The sequence below is a fragment of the Phocoena sinus genome, chromosome 8 (genome assembly GCF_008692025.1).
Source record: "Phocoena sinus isolate mPhoSin1 chromosome 8, mPhoSin1.pri, whole genome shotgun sequence".
NCBI lineage: Eukaryota > Metazoa > Chordata > Mammalia > Artiodactyla > Phocoenidae > Phocoena > Phocoena sinus.
In genome coordinates, this window is record NC_045770.1 from 107049148 (window position 1) to 107069948 (window position 20801).

The following is a 20801-nucleotide window of genomic DNA, read 5'->3' on the forward strand; positions in this document are numbered from 1 at the left end:
GGTGGTCAAGCCCAGCCCGCGCGACCCCGTGTTCAGCCTGCGGGAGGGTGTGGGGCTGGGCCGGCAGGTCAGCAGGTGGGGAAGGAGGGACGGTGATGGGGGTGCGGCCCTGACACAGTGTGGGGATGGTCCTTAGCACGGGGGTGGGAGGAGAACAGTTGACAAAGGCCTTGAGAGTGTGTCTCCCGGGGAAGTGGTGACCAGGAGCAGAGCTGGTTGTCTGACAGCTTCTGGGGGAGGATGGTGATGGACGGGCAGACTCTGGACAGGCAGAGGGGCGGATCTGCAGGCAGCCGAGACATTTTGTTGACAATCAACCCTTTATCTGTATCATTTCCACCAATCAGCTTTGTGGTCTTCTAGTAGGCAATGTCATTCTTGTTATGAAAGCTGCATGACAGAGAATCAGAAGCCTTTTTCAAGTTCATTTGTGCTTATTACTTTCAGCCTTTGCTCTGTGGCCTTAAACACTGCGGCATTTGTGTTTCTTTGACTTGTCAGCAGAATTTCAGGAAATGCTGTAAACGTAGCCGTAGATACTCTGAGACTATTCCTTCTTAAGCTTGTATTTCCATTGACTAGGCAGGGTGGAGCCGCAAGAGGAAAGCCCTAATAAAGTGCTTTCAGTTATGGTTTTATACCGAGACCTTTGATTCACTCCGAGATATCTGTCTTCCATCTGGTGTATCAGGAAAGCAGCCCGCTCGGTTGTCCTTGGTCTTCCGTGTGCTGAGGCTTGAGCTTTCAGTCGCGGTCCCCCGTGTCTGTTAAAAGGCGGCCATGGTTCCCCATAATTGTTTTTTGAGTTCTTTCAGAGTCACGTTGTAGCTTTAGAGCAGAGTCAGGTGCAGTGTTAGCTGACCCTGTTGCATGTCAGAGAGCTGCTCTTCAATAGTACCTGCTGGGAATTTGGTGGAAAATTCTCTTCCTGTCGACAGTGCAGTCTCACAGGGCAACAGAGGAGGTTCTGTCTTATAACCCTTTCTGTGCAGTTGTGTTTGCTGATACTATGAGGGCCCTGGAAGGTGGGGTCCGAAGGCTCCTACACCTAATTTAACACATGTAAGGTGTTCTAAGTTAATGAGTGCTTAATCACATGTAAAAGAGTTGATTGTGGCTTTTTGGGTTTTTTTGTTGTTGTTGTTGCAAAGTAGAGGTGCTACTAGGAGCTGATGACAAGCCTGAAATATTCTAAAATTGTGACTAAATCAGAAAAGCCAGGAGCACACCATAAGGTTTTTCAGGAGACTTGCTAAGCTGTAAACTGTACGGCAGTTCCCGAGCGGTGGCGGGGAGAGCACCGTGATGCCGTCTCACCAGAGGAGTGGAGGTGCTCCTCCGGTGTGCTGTCCTTCCCCCAGGATGGCATTGGCTTCCTTCTCAAGTTCAGTGCGCCTCAAACCCTGATGGCACCCTCCCGCCACTCCCAGACATTTCTCTGTGCCATGTTTTGATGGTGCCACCATTGCCAGGAGGCTGCAGCGGGATCTGGAGCTCGGCCGTGGGAGTGACGGGGCAGTGATCCACCTGGTGTCCTGCAGCTGGAGTGTGCCGTGTTGTTTTCTTAACGTAGGTGCTCGGGGATGCCCACATGGTGGTTGGCGTCGATGATTCCCAAATGGCTCACCAGCAGGTGAACCACTGTTGCCCCAGCAAAGAGAAGAAAACATAGTTAAAGGACGTCTCAGAAATGTTTCAAGTCCATGTGATGTGACTGTAGATAGAGTATAAGCATATTAGATATAATAACTTAGCATGCAACTAGAATAAGTAGTTTTATCTATTTATTTTCATAAATATGTAGGACTGAGCCTGAGTCAGAGTCGGCTGTTTAATCTGCATTCCTGAAAGTGTCTGTTAAAGTGGCCGAAAAACTTTTGGCAGTTGTCTTAATGGGAAACTAGGGGGATTGAATTTTACTTGAAATTGCCTTATATTTGGGCATGTATGCTATATATGTAATATTTAAGTAAATAATTTGGATATTCAGGTATATAATCACAGGTTTGCGATTATTTTTACTGTTATATAATAGCATAATATTTTAATTTGCCCTTTATTGCCATGGGGAGGTTAGAAAAGGCAAAGATTATGGGCTTCCCTGGTGGAGCAGTGGTTGAAAGTCCGCCTGCCGATGCAGGGAACACGGGTTCGTGCCCCAGTCCGGGAAGATCCCACGTGCCGTGGAGCAGCTAGGCCCATGAGCCATGGCCACTGAGCCTGTGCGTCCGGAAGCCTATGCTCCGCAACGGGAGAGGCCATAATGGTGAGAGGCCTGTGTACAGCAAAAAAAAAAAAAGAAGAAAAGGCAAAGATTCTAAGTGGAGAAATTGTGGTGACATTTGAACAAAATAAATGCTTAAAAAAATTTGTTTTTGCAAATAATGTTTTATGTTTAAAAGGTAGTAGTGCAGTCCTCACCTTGCCCAGGACTGTGAAGGTGACCATGCAGGCTGAACCTGTGCAAGCAGTCTTCCTCGTCAGTGGACTTAGTTATAGTTGTTGTGATCTTCTTTTTGTCAGGACGTCAAAACCCTGTAAATTATAAAATATACAAAGAGATGCCAAAAGCAGTGAAACTAATATTTCTTCAGTACACTGTAATTTATCACATTAGAAACGTTGAGAATTAAATTACATAACCCTTTGACCCAGCAGGTCTGTTTCTAGGTTTGTACCTTAGAGCAATACAATAGCTCCCCTTTACAATATTTTAAATTATAATCTGTGCTATCATAAAATTATATCCATTTTAAAATGTACCTGAACACATGATTTTAAGAAATCAGTACAATACCCTAACTGTAATATAAAGTGAATTTTAAAAATCAGTTTGCAGTGAAGTATTTTGTTATGTACGTGTTTGGGCATGACTGCACTAGAAGACACAAGTCAGGTGTTTGTGTTCCTGGTAACGGATGTTTCGGTGTAAGAGATGATGATCAGAGGCCATTCTATAGGAAAGGATAGGAATGTCAGGATGTATCAGGATAAGTAAAAAACAGACCAGTCTCACTTGTATTTGATCCAAGAAAAATGAATAACAGTAACTGAAATAAGGAAAATGTGCCGTTCGTCTTACAGATTGTCAGGTGAGAAAATGAGGACGTGTAATAACCTCACGAACGAGCTGAGCCTTCTTTGTAAGAGAAATGTCAGCATAATTCCCCGGCCGTGAGAGGGTCAGGGAGCGAAGGATGCTCCAGAGAACGTGTTACCTCTTGCTCACACCGGGTGCCGGGCTTGCATTCGGTGTCTAGCATAGGAAAAGGTTTTGGAGACTTTGATGTGATAGGCAGGAGGGAAGGAGGATGGATCCAAAAAAGAAAAATTGACACCGAGGTTTAATAACACCCAGGATGGTGGGACTATAAGGAAACATGTTTTCACACATTGCTGGCCAGTGAGGAGTAACTTAACAGTATATTTTAAAATGGTCAATATCCTTTGACTCAGAAATTCTCAGATTATCCCACAGATGTATTTGGCACACATGCAAAATGATACATGCGCAGGATTATTTGTTACCGTGTTATTTGTAATAGCAGAAGATTGGAAACACAAACAGATGTCCATCGGCAAGTGAATAAAAAATAAATTAGGGCTTTTGAATTCATTGGTATGTGCAATCATTGCAGCTATAAGAAAGGAAGAGGACATCATGAACTGATACGGAAACATCTTCAGGTTATATCCTTAACCGAAGAAAAGCCAGGGGAAATGGATGTATTTATTGGCATATATATATATATATACACACACAATTCTAGATAAGCAAGAAACCCGTGACTTTAATTACCTGTTGTGTGGAAGAGCAAACTGGGCTGCAAGGGAGACTTTTCTTATGTATACCTTTATTACTGTTTCAAAAATATATATATTTTTTGAAGGTTTGTGTTAAAAAAAGCTCTGTCCTAAGCCCCCTTCCATTGCTGCTGCTATTACTGTTTTTTAAAAGTTTGTTACAGCTGAAAAGAAACATCTCTGTGGAAATACGGACTTTACGCTGTTGCTCATGGTGGTTTAGACAGTCAAGGTCAGACAGGCAGTTTCTGGTCTCATACTCTGAAGACAATTTCTTTATGATTCAGTAATGTCTTGGGACACGCATAGATCTATGAAATGAAATATTTGAAGATGAAAACTGCTTTATACTCTAGTAAGCGTGAGTGGTGCTAAAAACCACATAACCGGCTTTATTGGGAAGTTTGAAACATTATATAAATACAAACCGGATGTTAACATACTAAATATTGTGTTCTCATTTTGTTATTTTCCAGTGTTTTAGAACTCAGAAGGTACTCATTCCTATTTGAAAGAAGGATTTCTGCCCTTGATTTTTTTTTTTTTAACATCTTTATTGGGGTACAATTGCTTTACGATGGTGTGTTAGTTTCTGCTCTATAACAAAGTGAATCAGTTATATATATACATATGTTCCCATATGTCTTCCCTCTTGCGTCTCCCTCCCTCCCACTCTCCCTATCCCACCCCTCCAGGCTGTCACAAAGCACCGAGCTAATATCCCTGTGCCATGCGGCTGCTTCCCCCTAGCTATCTACCTTACTACGTTTGTTAGTGTGTGTATGTCCGTGACTCTCTCTCGCCCTGTCAAAGCTCACCCTTCCCCCTCCCCATATCCTCAAGTCCGTTCTCCAGTAGGTCTGCGCCTCTATTCCCATCCCACCCCTACGTTCTTCATGACATCCTTTTTTTTTCTTAAATTCCGTATATATGTGTTAGCATACGGTATTTGTCTTTTTCTTTCTGACTTCCTTCACTCTGTATGACAGACTCTAGGTCTATCCATCTCATTACAAATAGCTCAATTTCATTTCTTTTTAAGGCTAAGTACTATTCCATTGTGTACATGTGCCACATCTTCTTTACCCATTCATCCCATGATGGTCTGCCCTTGATTTTTTTTACTTCATTGGTTTGATTCTCCCTCAACCCCCAGGCTCAGTTTTTTAAAATTTAATTAGAATATTTTCGCCTGTGATATTTCACTGACATTATACACTTGTTTCTAAAACATATGAAATATGCATTCATACTTATATTCAGGTGGTTTTGAAATACACATGTGCATTTATTTTTCAGATTATCTTGACTAATTGTAAGAAACGATGTGTGTTTAAATACTGAAATGCTAATAACAACCGAAAACATTTTGGTTTGCTCTTCAGCAGAGAGATAAAAATATGTGAAGCAAAACTTACAATTACTGTCCATGAGGAAATCCCAATTTTTGCCTAAAAGAAAATACATTCCAAAGAAGAAAGGAGTGATGGCTAAGATAGCTGGATATTTAAATTGGAATTTAGAAACAGAAATGGAACAATTCACTCGTTTACATTGTGAAGAAGTATGTCCACTGCTCGGTATGCCCAGAAACCAAAGTATAAATCCACATAAAAACTTGTGCAGGGATGTTCACAGTAGCATGATTCGTGAAAGTTAGAAAGCACAAGCAGCCCGAATGTCCGGTAACCAGTGAACGGATAAACAAATTGTGCTGCATCCACATGATGGAATTATTATTGAGGCACAGAAATGAATGAAGCACTGACACACGCTCCAACGTGGATGAACCTTGAAAACATTACACTGAGTGAAAGAATCCAGACACAAGAGGACAGATACTGTCCAAGTCCGTATGTGTGGAGTGTCCAGAATATATGGCACGTGCCTAGAGACAGAAAGCAGACTGGCGGCTGCTGGAGGTTGGAGGAAAGGGGTAGCTCGGAGTGACTCCTAATGGGTCCAGGTTTCTTTGGGGCAGAGAGGCCGGCAGCCCAGGCCGAGGAGGCGGCGGCAGCGGCCAGTCTAGGAGATGCAAGTGTGAGGTCGAATTAGCAGGCCCAGCAGTTGGCAAACATGGAGGAAAAGGAGGGAGGCCATGTGGTCTCCTCTACTCTGGGGGCCAGGAGGAAGATGATGAGGTCCTGGAAGACAGCCGAGTGGAGGTGCATGGTGGGCAGTTGGACAGTGACCCAGCACGGGGGGGGGGGGGGGGGGGGGGGGGATGAAGCCTGACACGGGTCAGACAGGCATGGTGTGTAGGGTGAACAGGGGACCTCAGAGCCCCCGGAGCACCAGCTGTTATGAGATGAGCAGAGAACTAGGGACCAGGACAATGGGGAAGAAAGTAGGAAGGGGAGGGGTCAGAAGCTCCCCCATAGGACGGGGTAGGTGCTGGTGTGTCAGCCAGAGCTCATTCAGTGAGGCTGGGGGCTGAGGCCACCTTGCAGTGATGAGTGGGAGAGCAGAAGAAAGAATTAGAGATTGAGATACGACAACTTTGGGGGAAAGTATCTGGACAGCTTACGTCCACGTAGGCGGCCTGTATTTGCTCATGCCCTGTAGTTTTAACCTTGTTTAGAAAGGAAGAAGGAAGTGAAGATTGGCCTTTTTTTTTTTTTTTTTTTAATAAGTTGGGCTAATGATTTCATTCTTTTTATTTTAATTTTTAAATTTATTATTATTTTTTTTTTGGCTGCACCGCACGGCTTGTGGGATCTTAGTTCCCTGACCAGGGATTGAACTCGGGTCCCGGCAGTGAAAGCACTGAGTCCTAACCACTGGACTGTCAGGGAAGTCCCTGGTCTTTTTTTTTTTAAAAAACAAAGCGAGTACGTACTTAATTGAAATTAAACAGGAATATAAGTTAAAAAGAAAGACTCACCTCCGGCCCACTTTCACATCCATAGTGGATAATCTGCGTTAGCAGTTTGGTGGGTGTCCGTCTATATTTTAAATAAGAAATACAAGTTTGGGCTTCCCTGGTGGCGCAGTGGTTGGGAGCCCGCCTGCCGATGCAGTGGACGCGGGTTCGTGCCCCGGTCCGGGAAGATCCCACATGCCGCGGAGCGGCTGGACCCGTGAGCCGCGGCCGCTGAGCCTGCGCGTCCGGAGCCTGTGCTCCGCAACGGGAGAGGCCACAGCAGTGAGAGGCCCGCGTACTGCAAAAAAAAGAAAAAAGAAAAAAAGAAATACAAGTTTGTGTTTGCTTTTAACCAAATTGAGATCGCATTGCAATACTGCTCTGCACCATGTTTTGTTAGGTTCAGAGTATACAATCTCGATTGCGCAATTGCCAAATGCTAAATATGAGCATAAATTTTGTCAGTATCTATTCTTAGAAACGAGAAGAAATAATCAGATCTATTGGGACTTTTGAACTGCTTACGCATTCTGCTCTGTTGCTTGCGATAGTCAGTAATTGAAACTCCAGTGCTGTTGCGTTCACGGCTTTAAGCACGTCTAGTGAGCTCATGACTCAGATTTTGCAAAGGTGTAAAGTTTGTCTTTTTTCCTTCTAAGTGTCCCTCTGTCCTCCTTCTCCCGTCATTAGGTCGCAGAATACATAGTTATACATAACCTTTCCAAGCATATTTTAATCAACACATTAGAGTTTCAAATATGATTTGCTGATTCATTTTAATGTATAAACTTCTAATTTTCCTTTAGTTCAAAATTTGACATGCGTTTAAACCTAAGACTGTGGCAAATATCAGTAGCTTCTGTCAGAAGATAAACTAAGTCAGTTCTGCAAGTCAGTTTTTTAGGTGTTCATTTTAGTTTGCTAAAAATTGGACCCCATTTCCATTCTTTATTATACTGCGTGTCCCTACAGTAAGAGGACATACACTTTTTGCCTCCAGCGAAGCTTTAGTCTTGTTTCAGCAGGTTAGCAAAAATAATGAAACGTAATTTAAAAATAAAACGGAGCTATTGGTGGAGATTATAGAGAATAGAAGATGTAGAACCGTAACACGGATGGTCAGGTAAAGAACACGGGAAGGGTGTCGGGACCACGTGAGGGGAGGAAGTGGCCAGACCCTGCTGCTTCCCACTTCCCTTGGTGTCCGGGAAGAGAGAATGGTCATCGCTTCTAGAACCAAATGTTGCATCTGATCCATAGGACTTACTTTTTTTTTTTTAATAAATTGATTTATTTTTATTTACTTATTTTTGGCTGTGTTGAGTTTTGGTTGCTGCACGCGGGCTTTCTCTAGTTGCGGCGAACGGGGGCTACTCTTCATTGCAGCGCGCGGGCTTCTCATCGCGGTGGCTTCTCTTGTTGTGGAGCACGGGCTTTAGGCGTGTGGGCTCAGTAGGTGTGGCTTGCGGGCTCTAGAATGCAGGCTCAGTAGTTGTGGTGCACGGGCTCAGTAGTTATGGCTCGAGGGCTCTAGAGCACAGACTCAGTAGGTGGCACGTGGGCTTAGTTACTCTGTGGCATGTGGGATCTTCCTGGAGCAGGGCTTGAACCCGTGTCCATTGGCAGGCGGATTCTTAACCACTGCGCCACCAGGAAAGTCTCTTGATCATGGACGTTCATCAGTCACGTCTGGTTCATGTAATCTGATCCTATTATCTAGATCCAGAAATGATAAGTATCGGCACTTTCACGCATCATGTGAAATCAAGTTCTTAAATTGATTTTAGTGGTTGAATGTTATTTTCCCTCGTCTCAGCCCTCGAAAACGTCAGATGGAAATACAAATCTGTATTGTGCAGACTTTTATTTTAAACTGAAAATACTCCAGTGATTGTTGTATCTGTTCAGTTTCAAGGAATACTTCAAACTTTAATTACAGTAAATAGAATGTCACTTTTAACTGGCTTACAGTACTTTTTAAACAGACATTTTTTTCTAAAGAGAAAAAAATTTAGATGCTGACCATTAGGTTCCTGTCATGGTGATAGAGTAGATCGTTTATCGCACATATTTGGGACTTATTCAGGCTCTGCAGTTTTTTCTGCAATGATAATACAAACACAGTGCACATATGAACATGCTTTTGGAATCTTAAACTTTGGAATTTCCTGTCTAATGTTTATCTAAACTCCTAAGTTTAAATTTGCTCTGATACTTTTTCGGTTGAATTCTTTTGAGCAAAGAGGTTTTTCTTTAAGGAGTAAAAATAATTGTGAAGTTCCGTAAATTTGTTTTCTACCATATTCAAAGCAGTATATCGTAGAATGGTTTTAGCTGTTGAATTTATTGTGAGAAACACTTACATTTAGCCAAAATGATGGGAATTAAATATTCTCTTAATAGGTGAATGAAGACAGTTTGGAGCTATTAGGAAAAGCTTGAGGAAACTTTGTATGTAAAAGACATAGGCTTGCTTCTGGTGATGAAAGAGCTAAAGGAAAAGTGACTGTGGAAAAGGGCTTGCGTGTGGAAGTGGGGCTAGATGGTGTCCCTTCTAGCTCCAAGGGGGGCGAATGTGTGAATCGCTAGTTGCGCGTAGCCGGCATGTACAGGCATCTTCAAGCTCCTCCCGCCCCCGCCAGCCCACAAACTTGCAGTGTGCACTTGTTATGCTTTGACTCCATATTTCACTTAAAGGCAGTGAAATGTATTCATGATAGATTGTAGAACTTTGGAAAATAAAACACCGAAATTCAACCCTCCTGGGGCCTACAGGCTGCGACCCTACCACCTTGTTGTGGTCCTTCTCCCTTCCCACGTCTCCCTTGTCTTCTTTACCCACGGAAATTCCGTGGTCCATTATCATCACACACACACACACACACACACACACACACACACCCTACCTCAGCGCGCGCACACACACACACACACACACACACACCCACCTCAGCACACACACACACACACACACACACACACATACACACACACACCACACCCTACCTCACCGTACTCGGAAACCCGCTCCCGTTAAGTCCGTTCCTTGTCCATGGGTGTTGCTGGCAGCCTGCAGTGGACCCGAATGCCCACGGTCGTGGTACTGGTGTCCGACCCCCTCTCTGCTCAGTGGCTACTTGGTGCCCGCCCCTCCTCCCCTCCCCAGTGCACCACATGCACCCTTCCACTCAATGCAAAGGCATCTGTTTTCTCAGAGAGATTGGAAGAAATTAGAAGAGGACTTCCAGAAATTCCCACCACACATCTCCCTGTGTGTCTGGATCTGTGCTTACGTATTCGACTGCCTTTCCCTTGACTGTGGGTGAACTGGGCGCCCCCGGGAAAGGCACCCTCTGCACGGACCCAGCTGACTGACCTGCTCTCGGCTGCTCGGGTAGTGGCCATTGGCTCCCACCTCTCCCCTGGACTCTGGCCGTCAGCGTGCGAGCCCCTGTCCCCTCCAGCAGCAGGGCTCTCTTGACCCTGTGTCTCCTTTAACCACTGCCCTATTTCTCTTCTCCTCTTAACTCAAAGTCCCTCAAAAGAATGAGCGTGTGCCCACTGCCGTCCTCCTCCCATCCTCTGCTGCCCTCTGTCCACCCAGGCTCCCGACCTGCCATGGTCATGGTCACTGCTGGCCTCCACTTCAGCAGACCCGCCCACCAGGGGCCAGTCAGATGACTCCCAGCAGCTGTTGACCCTGGTGACCATTGCTTCTGGAGCACTGGACTCCGAGGTGTTCCCCTTCCCTCCTGGCCCCCCGCGGCCGCCCTTGCTGACGCCTCTCGTCTCCAAGCCGTCCGGCGTTGGCTTCTCACAGGGCTCAAGCCTCATCTTTTATCGCCCACGCTCAGTGCCATGAGATCACTCTCCCACCTCGGCCAGCATCCCCGAGAAGTCCAGACCGGGAGGTGCAGCTCCACTTGAATGCCTTAGAACCTCTCCAATTAAGCTTGTCCGAAACTGGACTTTTAGACCTCCCTTCAAAGCCTGCTCTTCCCGTAGACATTCCCTTCTCAGAGAATGGGGCCTCCATCCTTCCTTCGCTCCTGCCAGAATCCTTGGAATCGTCCTGGACCCTTACTTCTCTCAGATTTGTTGGATCTGTCGGCAAATCCTGCTGGCTCTACTCTCCAGCGCGCCCTGCCCCCCCACCCCCCGCGGTGTGCTCACTCGCCCGGCCTCTCCTGCGCTTCCCCAACGCCAGGCTGCCTCCCCACATCTGGCCTCACCCTCTTACAGGCTCTTCTGAGCACAGCTCCAGAGGACCCTTTGAAAGCTGATGACGGCCACAGCAGGGGGCACAGGGGATCCTTGCATTTCGCCCTGAGAATTCTTCTGTGTTCTGCGTCTCTCTAGTCTTGGTCTCGGGTCAGACCCTCACTTCTCCCCGGGGTTCTTGATGTGGCCTCAGCTGTCTTCTCACTCTTAACCTCCTCCAGCCCAGCTTCGGCCCTGCTCCCAGGGACTTTTGTTTACCCAGCAAACCCATTTTGAGCAGCACATCCTTTGTGTCAGGCACTGCCTGGAACTTTGAACAGTTTGGCCCCTTCCCTGTTCAGGGCCCCCAAAGTCTGTAAATAAGACAGCTCCCAGAGCCTTCAGGATGAAGCACAGACTCCTTACGGGGTCCGCGGGACCTTAGTCTAGCCTCTGCCCACCTCCAGCCTCACCTTACTCCTGCCTGTGGATGCCCTTCTCCAACTTCAGTGCTGTACTTTCGTGACGAGGCTCTTGCCAGCTGGACAGCTGGGTCCTGCTTGCCATTCAGTGCAGGGGCCATCCCGGCAGCAAACCTCCCATCAGAGATGGCTTCTGCTCTGCTCCCACGGTGGCCTGGGTGACTCTCATGCAGAGCACGGGGGTCGTTGCTCGCTTGCCTGTCTGTGCTGTCGGAGCGCCCCGGGAGCGGCCAGGCTCACCTCCTGGCGTTCAGCCAGACCAGGTGTGCAGCCGTTTTTCGGATGCATTGTGACTTCCAGTTAGGACGGCAGCATAAACTCATGCTTTGACATATGTCTTCTCCAGACCCAGCAGCGGAAAGATAAATTTAAACAGAGAAACATAAACCAGAAAATATGGCCAGGCCCCCAAAAGAGGAAAATACCCTTAAGGATAGAAGCGGGACACCCAGTGTGGGGAGCTTGAGCTGGCCTGACGCCCTGGCCTGCGGTGCTCCAGGCCCTGAGCCGGTGGAGGCACAGGAGACGTGGCTCCCGTGGGTTACGGTGATAGGATCCAAAGCGTTGAGGCGAATTAGAACTAGATTCAGACTTGCTTTCTGAAGCTGGGGTTGGCCTCAGTGTATAGTGGCCAACTGCCCTCTGTACATTGGGGCTTTATGGGAAGTTGTGGGCCCGGGGAGGGCAGAAAGCAATACCTGGAAGGCATGGCCCTGTCTGGTGGTTGGTTGTCTAAGAGGATCTGCACTGACTGTAATGGAAGCAGGCAGCAGGGGCCCTCGGTCACCATGGAAACGTAGTTCTGGCCTGAGGCCTTGGGAGGCCCAGAGGGGCAACCACAGGACCTAGGCTGGGTGGGGGGAGGTCGGCACCAACAACATCACCTCCTACTCGAGGGGAGCTGGAACCCACGTCCCACAACACGAAGATCTCACACTGAGAGACCCTCCCAGAGCCCGCTCCTTCCGCAGCCGTGCCTTTACTCCATGTGAGATTCGCGGATGGGGCCTGGCAAAACCGCCAGAGAAGTGTGCTTCGGATGCTTGAGACCTGAGCTAACACCCATGAAGAGCAACTAGAAATCACAGGACAAGAAGAGACAAAAATGAAACAAGAGCGGGAGGGCCTGGCCGAGAAACAACTTGAAATCCAGCCGGTGAGAAACACGTTAGGACGATGAACTGTGGACTGGGCATAATCAAAGACATTTAGTGACAGGCATTTTCTTCATGAAACTGACTCAGACTGCAGTGCAGAGGGGGACAGTGTGATCAAAGAAAAATCCAGGGCCCTGAATTCAGACGACCTTAGAGCCAGCCCTGCCTTTGACCCTCCCGAGTAGTAACTGCCTCTCAGCCTAGGCTGGTCTGAGTCAGGCTTTCTCTCACCTGTAGCGGGAAGAGTGTTTCTCATACAGGATCTTAGTAATTAGATGGAAACCTCTCCCTGATGTTAGACGTTCGACGATCTGACAGTCAGCTAGTTATTTACCAGAGGAATCAGCTAGTCAGTGTAATTAACACGGGCACATCTGAAAGAAATCTCAGACACTCAGGAAGGGAAAGGAGCTTGCTGCGAGGACAGGGAGAGGAGTCGTTGTCCACATGGCTGCCCCGCCCTTCCTGCTTCCCAGCCATAAAGCCCGGAGCCGATGCTGCCGGCCAGGTCTCTGAAGATGTATCTTCAGAATCTGGGTCGGGTTTGAAGACACATTGGGTTATTTCTCTCCAGCGTTACTGGGATGTCTTCGTGTTTGCAGGTCTGCGCTGAAGTACTGAAGTAAAGAGTCGTTCACATTGTGTAGCTGATTGATGCTCTCCGGAGAGCACCGTGTATATGTGCGCGCGCACCTGTGTAAATTGTGGTGACATATATACAACACAAATTTACCATTTTCACCAGTTTATTGACTGTCTGGATGACTTCAGTGGGGTCAGGCTAACAGACTGGCCTTGGGGTACCATTAGCCTTTTTCCCGGGGGACACTCCAAAGCCTGTTGCCTTCTAGACCTTTTTTCTTTACTCTCCCCAGTGGTTCTAGGTCACATGCCTGTGAGTCATCTTAAAATATCTTTATCCACTTCGGTATTAGGATTTATGTTCAGGAAAATATCTCGGACTTCCCTGGGTCTTGAGAAGGCAGGCTTGGATTCCCTTCCCCGCCGTGTGCGTGCCAGGGTTGGGGGTGGAGGGGTGAAAGTCGGTCGGAGTTACGGTGTTCTGTGTGGTCTTGGGCTGCTCGGTGGACCCCTCATTCTCTGGAGGGTCAGAGAGGTCCCGCTTATCCCAGGGCGGGAGTTGTCTTTGTGTGAAGCCTGGAGAGGCTTGACGGGAATTGGTCTTTAGAGACACTCTCTCGCTCTCTTTTGTATTTATATTTATATCTATTTACTTACTTAACTGTTTTCTAGGAGTTTGCAGCACTTACTAAAGAACTAAATGTATGCAGGGAACAGCTCCTCGAAAGAGAAGAAGAAATTGCTGAACTGAAAGCGGAAAGGAACAACACCAGGGTCAGTAGGGGATTCTCTGTGTTAACATTTGCCTCGGGGTCACGACTGGGCTCCGTGTTGCTGTCTTTTTTTTTTTTTTTTTTTTTTTTTTGCGGTACGCGGGCCTCTCACCGCTGCGGCCCCTCCCGCTGCGGAGCACAAGCTCCGGAGGACACGCAGGCTCAGCGGCCACGGCTCACGGGCCCAGCCGCTGTGCGGCATGCGGGATCCTCCCGGACCCGGGCACGAACCCGCGTCCCCTGCATCGGCAGGCGGACCCCCAACCACTGCGCCACCAGGGAAGCCCAGTGTTGCTGTCTTTAAACTCAAAAGATGATCCACTCTGTCTGTTTTTAAACACATTTTCGACATTTTCCCACTGAGTGGACTGGGGTTGATCAGTTCAGGGTTCTCAGACCTTGCTTGAAATTAATGATGAGAGTTAATGCAATTTTAATATATTCGAGGGGGAATTTCTCTAACTTTATTTATTTATTTATTATTTTTTGGCCACGCCGCACGGCAAGCGGGGGCGGGTCTTAGTTCCCTGAACAGGGATCGAACCCATGCTCCCTGCAGTGGAAGCGCTGAGTCCTAACCCCTGGACCGCCAGGGAAGTTCTCTCTGACTTTAGGCAGAACCAGAGGGATTCAGACCTGTCTTCGCACGGTTTTGGCTTTAGTGTGAGATTGAAAGGAGTTATTTGCCCCAGATTCAAATATGAGATTGACAGTGCTCTGTAAACCGTGCTCACCTTGGCCTCGCCCTGCAGCTGCTGCTGGAACATCTGGAGTGTCTGGTCTCGCGGCACGAGCGGTCCCTCAGGATGACGGTGGTGAAGCGGCAGGCGCAGTCCCCGGCAGGCGTGTCCAGCGAGGTGGAAGTGCTTAAAGCGCTGAAGTCGCTATTCGAGCACCACAAAGCCCTGGATGAGAAGGTACCGCCGCCACACGGCAGTTCCGGGTTTGTACACGTGCTGCGTCATTTGGCGGACAACGCAGGTGTTTGTGCAGCTTTAGTTGACTTTTGAGCTTCTTGAATTCTTGTAAACACAGTTTTTTAATAAGAAGCCAGAGTTCTATATAGTTAAAAAGTATTAGTTGGCATAAATGTCTCGAGATTATTATATCCTGTGTATCAACTGGCTATTAGGAATTGGGTAATAGAATTTATTTAGGGTGAAATTTTAAAGCTATTAGCAAGCAGGTTTTCTTGACGTTAAGATCAACGAAAGACATTAAAGGTATTCTATTATGTTATATTACACTAATAGTCTACTAGGATAACTATGCAGTAAGAATTGAATTAACATATATACACATATACACACACACACCAACTGGATCCCTTTTGTTTTCAGGTGAGAGAACGGTTACGAGTAGCCCTTGAAAGGTGTAGTTTGTTAGAAGAAGAATTAGGTGCCACACATAAAGAGGTAAGCTTGATAAATCGTCATACAGTTTCAACTGAGGGTTCCTAATTCTTAATCCCTTCATTTTAAAAAAGTATGAAGACTGTAGTAGTAGGTATCAGATGTTATTTATCTTTCTGATTGAGGACCAGCCCATCTGGATCATTTCAACGATTAGTAAACTAGACTTTTATTTCAGAGTTGCAGAATCTCTTAAGTACCCCTGTCTCCAGTAGAAGGTAAATTCTGACTTTAATGACCTGGTTATGTTCAGGATGGATAACATCACCATGTGTTTTCTTTTCAGTTGTGTTTTTCCAAATGGAGTTTTGCTGCCTTTACTTATTTCTTTACTCTCATTCAATTGTTTGCGTTTAGCTAATGATTCTTAAAGAACAGAATAACCAGAAAAAGACACTAACGGACGGGGTGCTTGACATAAACCATGAGGAAGAGAACACGCCGAGCGCGAACGGAAAGGCAAGTCCCTGGTCCCCTCTGTCTGGTTCTCGTCCCACCCGTCCAGTCCGTGCACGCGTGTTGGGAACCTGTCGCCAACGCACCACTTCGGCCCGAGTGGCCGTGAGAGTCGTGTGAACCCACAGCGTGCAGAAGGCAGCTTTGACCTTACCGACTTCCCAGAAGTGCTTTATTTCCTCCCTCAGCAAACAAGGCTGTTTAAGGGTTCTTTCCCCCCATTAGAGATCTTCTGACGGTTCTCTGAGCCACGAGGAAGACCTGGCTAAAGTGATTGAGCTCCAGGAAGTCATAGACAAGCAGTCAAGGGAGCAGAGCCAGATGAAGGAGCGCCTGGCCGCCCTGTCCAGTCACGTGACAGAGCTGGAGGAAGATCTGGACACGGCCAGGAAAGACCTCATCAAATCTGAGGAAGTGAACACAAAGTTGCAACGGGATGTCCGTGAAGTGAGTGACAGTCGCCATGTCAGTATTGTCATGGGGTTGAACGTGTGGACTGTTTCGGTTTGATTGTCACCTATTCTCCCAGTTACTTCAACCTTGGGGTGACTGTATGAGTAAGAGCAAAACAGAACAGAGCCCTGAGGCTTTGACTGGCGGCTTCCCCGTTTCTGTGTCGAGGTCTTTCAAGGTAGGGGAGGCCTGGTGCAGCTGGTCCGTTGGCAGCGGAACGGACATGAAGCCGGCCCCTCCTGCTGTGCTGCTGTGAGTGTACTGGCCTGGGTGTGGACGCCTCGTTCCTATAAGTCCTAGGCTGTCGAATGTATTCCTGATTATGCTCAGGTTGCCTTTTGATACACTTCGAGCGAGTGTGGTGGCCTCTGTGGTGGTAGTTCTCTCGGAGAGACGTGAGCATGGGCTGTGGGCTCTGCCAGGGCGGCACTGTTGGCTGTGTTTCTAGTTTTCTGGTGTTCCGCTCCTTGAGGGGAATGTACGATATTGATGTTGGTGGTCGGACAGAGTGGCGTTTGTTCACACTTGGGTCATCAGGCTCATGCTGTAAAAATACGTAGAAATGTGTGCATCTCTGGCAGACGTTTCTGCATGTATCGTGATTTACGAGAAACTAGCCCGCTGTCACTAAAAACAAATGAGCGCTGGGTGCCTTCCCTGGCACCTCCTCCTGTTAGCGTAACCTCTCCTTTGTAAACAGACAGCTCCTACCCCCTCCCCCCCACCTTGTGAGACCACCGCAGAGAGAACCCCTTTCACGTGTATGTAGAACAGGTGTACATCCTGTTCAGTAGCTTGGTGTGAGTAATTTTATGTAAGAATTCAAAACAAATATCTGCATGTATCTATATAACCTGCCTACATCATTCTTTGGCAACAGGAGGAGGCGAGGTGGCAGAGTTTAATATGCAGAGAATTTTGAAAAGAAAATTTTAAGACTTGCCACTTTTAATATTAAGACTTTGCTAATATTGGTTACTTAGTGAACAGGGAGGGACCTGAAGCGGATTTTTAGCTGGGGACAGGAATTGCAGTAGCAAAAAGTTCAGGTGCTAGTTTCCGCGTTTGGTACTGTGTAATATAATTTTGCTTTAGAAGAATTAGGCTTTAGAAGGCTGCTTCCAGTTGTATTAAACTTCTTTTGTGTGTTCTCAATTTTATTTATTCTTGGCTGCGTTGGGTCTTCGTTGCTGCACGCGGGTTTTCTATAGTTGCGGCAAGCGGGGGCTACTCCTGTTGCGGTGCGTGGGCTTCTCATTGCAGTGGCTTCTCTTGTTGCGGAGCACGGCTCTAGGCGCGCGGGCTCAGTAGTTGTGGTTCGCAGGCTCTAGAGCGCAGACTCCATAGTTGTGGAGCGCAGGCTCAGTAGTTGTGGCACTGTGGCTCACAGGCTCTAGAGCACAGGCTCCATAGTTGTGGAGCACGGGCTCAGTAGTCGTGGCTCGCAGGCTCTAGAGCGCAGGCTCGGTAGTTGTGGCGCATGGGCTTAGTTGCTCCACGGCACGTGGGATCTTCCCGGACCAGGGATCAAACCCACGTCCCCTGCACTGGCAGGCATATTCCTAACCAGTAGGCCACGAGGGAAGTCCCCAGTTGTATTAAACTTTGAGCTCTGTTTCCATTTGTTAATATTATTACTTTAATTCTGTGGTAATTGGATGAGATTTCATCCGACTCTTACCCAAGAAAATGAGACACATATCTCCCTGTTGCCTCTCCAGCTGTATCGTGAGGCAAACAGAGGTCCTGTCGTCATGGCAGATGCCTTCCCCCTCCTGGAATTCTGGCAATAACAGGATATTTTATTATACTTTTTCTCTTTTTTGGGGTAATATTATGTAGAAAAGGATAAACTTGGTAAACTGAGTGGCCAGACATAGCATTAAGACAGATGAGTGCTGGGATTTCCCTGGTGGGCCAGTGGGTAAGACTCCGTGCTCCCAATGCAGGGGTCCAGGGTTCGCTCCCTGGTCGGGGAAGTAGTTCCCGCACGCCACAACTGAGAATTCACATGCCGCGACAGAGATCCTGCGTTTCGCAACCTAAACCCAGTGCAGTCAAAATAAATGAATATTTACAAAGTAAAAGAGACAGATGAGTGCTCATTACTCGGTGAATATTTACGATCTTTGAGGTAGGTGCGTTTTCATTCGCATCGGAGAAAACCGGCATGTCTGTCAATTTAATGTGGAGGACGGTAATTTTATACTTGATTTGAAACTCAGGATTGAGCCCAGTTTGTTCTCTCTCTGAGTACACCCATCTGTTACGTATTGGTCACTTCCCTTCTCTCCCTCCGGAATGCCCGACATAGGCCATGGCCCAGAAGGAAGACATGGAAGAGAGGGTCACGACTCTGGAGAAACGCTACCTCGCGGCACAGCGTGAAGCCACCTCCGTGCACGACCTCAACGATAAGCTGGAAACTGAAATTGCAAATAAGGAGTCTGTGCGTCGACAGGTAGCGGTTTTCACGGAGCTTTGTCTGGCCTTTCTTAATGACTTACTAGTGAAGGGGGGAAGACCTTTTCCTGTGACTTCCATGTTGGAAGTCAAGTCCCAGGGTAAAGTTTTCGTGATCGTAGAGTATCGTGTTCAGACGTGTGCTGTACATTGTAGATCAACTGTACGAGCACAAAATAAATTCTTTAAAAATTGTGGGTGACTGCAATTTACAGGCTTTCAGTTTTTAGGATTCGGTTCAACCATCTTGTGGAGCTGCACTCCTGACTCTTGGTGCTTGTTAGCATGTTCACCAGAAGAGCAGAGAGTGGCAAAGAACTTCAAGGCAGCTGGCTGCCTGTTGGTAACTGGGGTCAGTGTGGTAAATGGCAGATTGAGAGATGCAGCCTGAGTAGTAAGGTCTGTGCCTCCTGTGGTTCGGTTTGCCTCCCTCGCTCCTGTTTCTGTGCGGTCTCAGATAACCAAGAGTTAACTAGGGAAACCAAACCTGGCTTCTGGAAAACAAAGTGAGTTTGCCTGGCGTGTTACAAAGTGTATCATTGGCCCCAAAATAAAAATAAAATACTAGAAAGCCATTAAAACGTATGCTGTGGAATGCTAATTAAGAGCCTCAAAATGTTCAACATGATGACTTTAACAGGCAGATCAGAAAATACTACGTACCATGCACTGTTATTCTCTGAGGGTTTTGAAGCATAACCTGTTGTTTGTATATGTACGTAGAGACATATGCACACAGAAAAAAGAAGAGAGCCGCATAGAAACAAGCGTTAACCTCTCAGGAACTGAGCTTACACATGATTTCACATTTTACCTTTTTTAAGGAAGGAAAAATCTGTCTAAATGTTCTACATTGAAAAACTTTCAGAGTAAGAGGATTTTCTAAAGGAATGACCCTACATTTACAAAGCTAAAACTTGACCAGTATTCCCTTAGGCATGCTCTTAGCAGGCCTGGATTTCAAAGGAGGTGAACGCTGTATTTTGGCTTACATGCCCGCGACAGCCTGTTGAGTAGGGTTCTCTTCAAATGAGGATTCTGATGTTTCAAGAAGGGTTAGTACTGAACCCTTCTTTCCTTAACTTGTCAATAAGAAAAAATAAGCTCCTACAGAAAACGGGTTTGCTTTCATGTATAGGAACGTGTGTGTGTGTGTGTGTGTTTTCAGACTTCTTTGGAGGTATTTAGGAAGAGCAGATACTTTGGCAAGAGGTGTTTTGCACGTTGAAATCAAGCCCAAGAAAGTGGGTGTGCGCTCTTCACAGAAAGAAAAACTTCACTGTGAGGCAGCTGGCAAAACAGCTGTGCCTCCATCAGAACTGATTTAGTAGACGATGAAAAACGGAAATGGCTGAACCATTCGCCCGTGTTGACGCTTTGCTCTCATTTTGTAGACTGAGGATAAAAACCGCCAGTTGCAAGAGCGCCTGGAGCTGGCGGAGCAGAAACTGCAGCAGACCCTGCGGAGAGCGGAGACCCTCCCCGAGGTGGAGGCGGAGCTGGCCCAGCGGGTGGCCGCGCTCTCCAAGGTGCTGCCCTGGGTCTCCTTGCGGGGCAGACGCTGGAGTTGGGTGTTGAGGGTGATTTGTTCACGTGCCTTATCGTTGTGGTCTTGTCAGCGCCCCTAAATCCACCAAGCAGCTCAGACTTGTTTTCAGTGCTGTACTGTCTGAGACTGGAGCACGTTTGAATGTCAGACATTATCCCTGCTTTTGTGTCATCCCCACATTCTTTTCCCTCCAGTTTTGTCGGATGTGTTCTGTGTGTCCCCGGGGTGCTTCAGCTCAGAGTCACTGCTGCTTGGAGCTACTTAAGTCAGCAGCTCCAAGGTTAGGGTAGAAGGTTTGTGGAAGAGCAGGGTAGTTTTTCTCAGAAGTAGGAAAATCCCATTCTCTGTCGAAGACCGCCGAAGTAACTTCGTAATAAACAAGTTTTTGAGTCCTTATTCATTCACTGGTTCAACAAATCATGGTGGGGCACGTGCCAGGCCCGGTCCCTGCCCTCACAGCCTCACCGTCCCCGGACAGCCAGCAGGTGAGAGGGGGCTGTCCCGGTGACGCAGCGGCGCTGGGGGCGGCTCGTCCACACGGCGGGGAGGAAGCGCACAACCAGCCACCGACCCAGTCTTTCAGGCGTGTGGTCCTGCACTGCCAGTA

The 20801-nt window shown here is 47.3% G+C and overlaps 1 protein-coding gene across 5 annotated transcripts in view; it reads left to right on the top strand.

Moving 5' to 3' along the window:
- Positions 1 to 20801, top strand: part of PPFIA1 (PTPRF interacting protein alpha 1) — an 89596-nt gene that overhangs the window by 23159 nt on the left and 45636 nt on the right. For all 5 annotated transcript variants that reach the window (XM_032638805.1, XM_032638803.1, XM_032638804.1 and 2 more), the window contains exons 3-9: positions 13761 to 13862; positions 14614 to 14778; positions 15202 to 15276; positions 15631 to 15732; positions 15955 to 16176; positions 18497 to 18643; positions 20040 to 20174. In XM_032638805.1, the coding sequence (XP_032494696.1) occupies positions 13761 to 13862; positions 14614 to 14778; positions 15202 to 15276; positions 15631 to 15732; positions 15955 to 16176; positions 18497 to 18643; positions 20040 to 20174 (948 nt within the window). The remainder of the gene's footprint in view (positions 1 to 13760; positions 13863 to 14613; positions 14779 to 15201; positions 15277 to 15630; positions 15733 to 15954; positions 16177 to 18496; positions 18644 to 20039; positions 20175 to 20801) is intronic.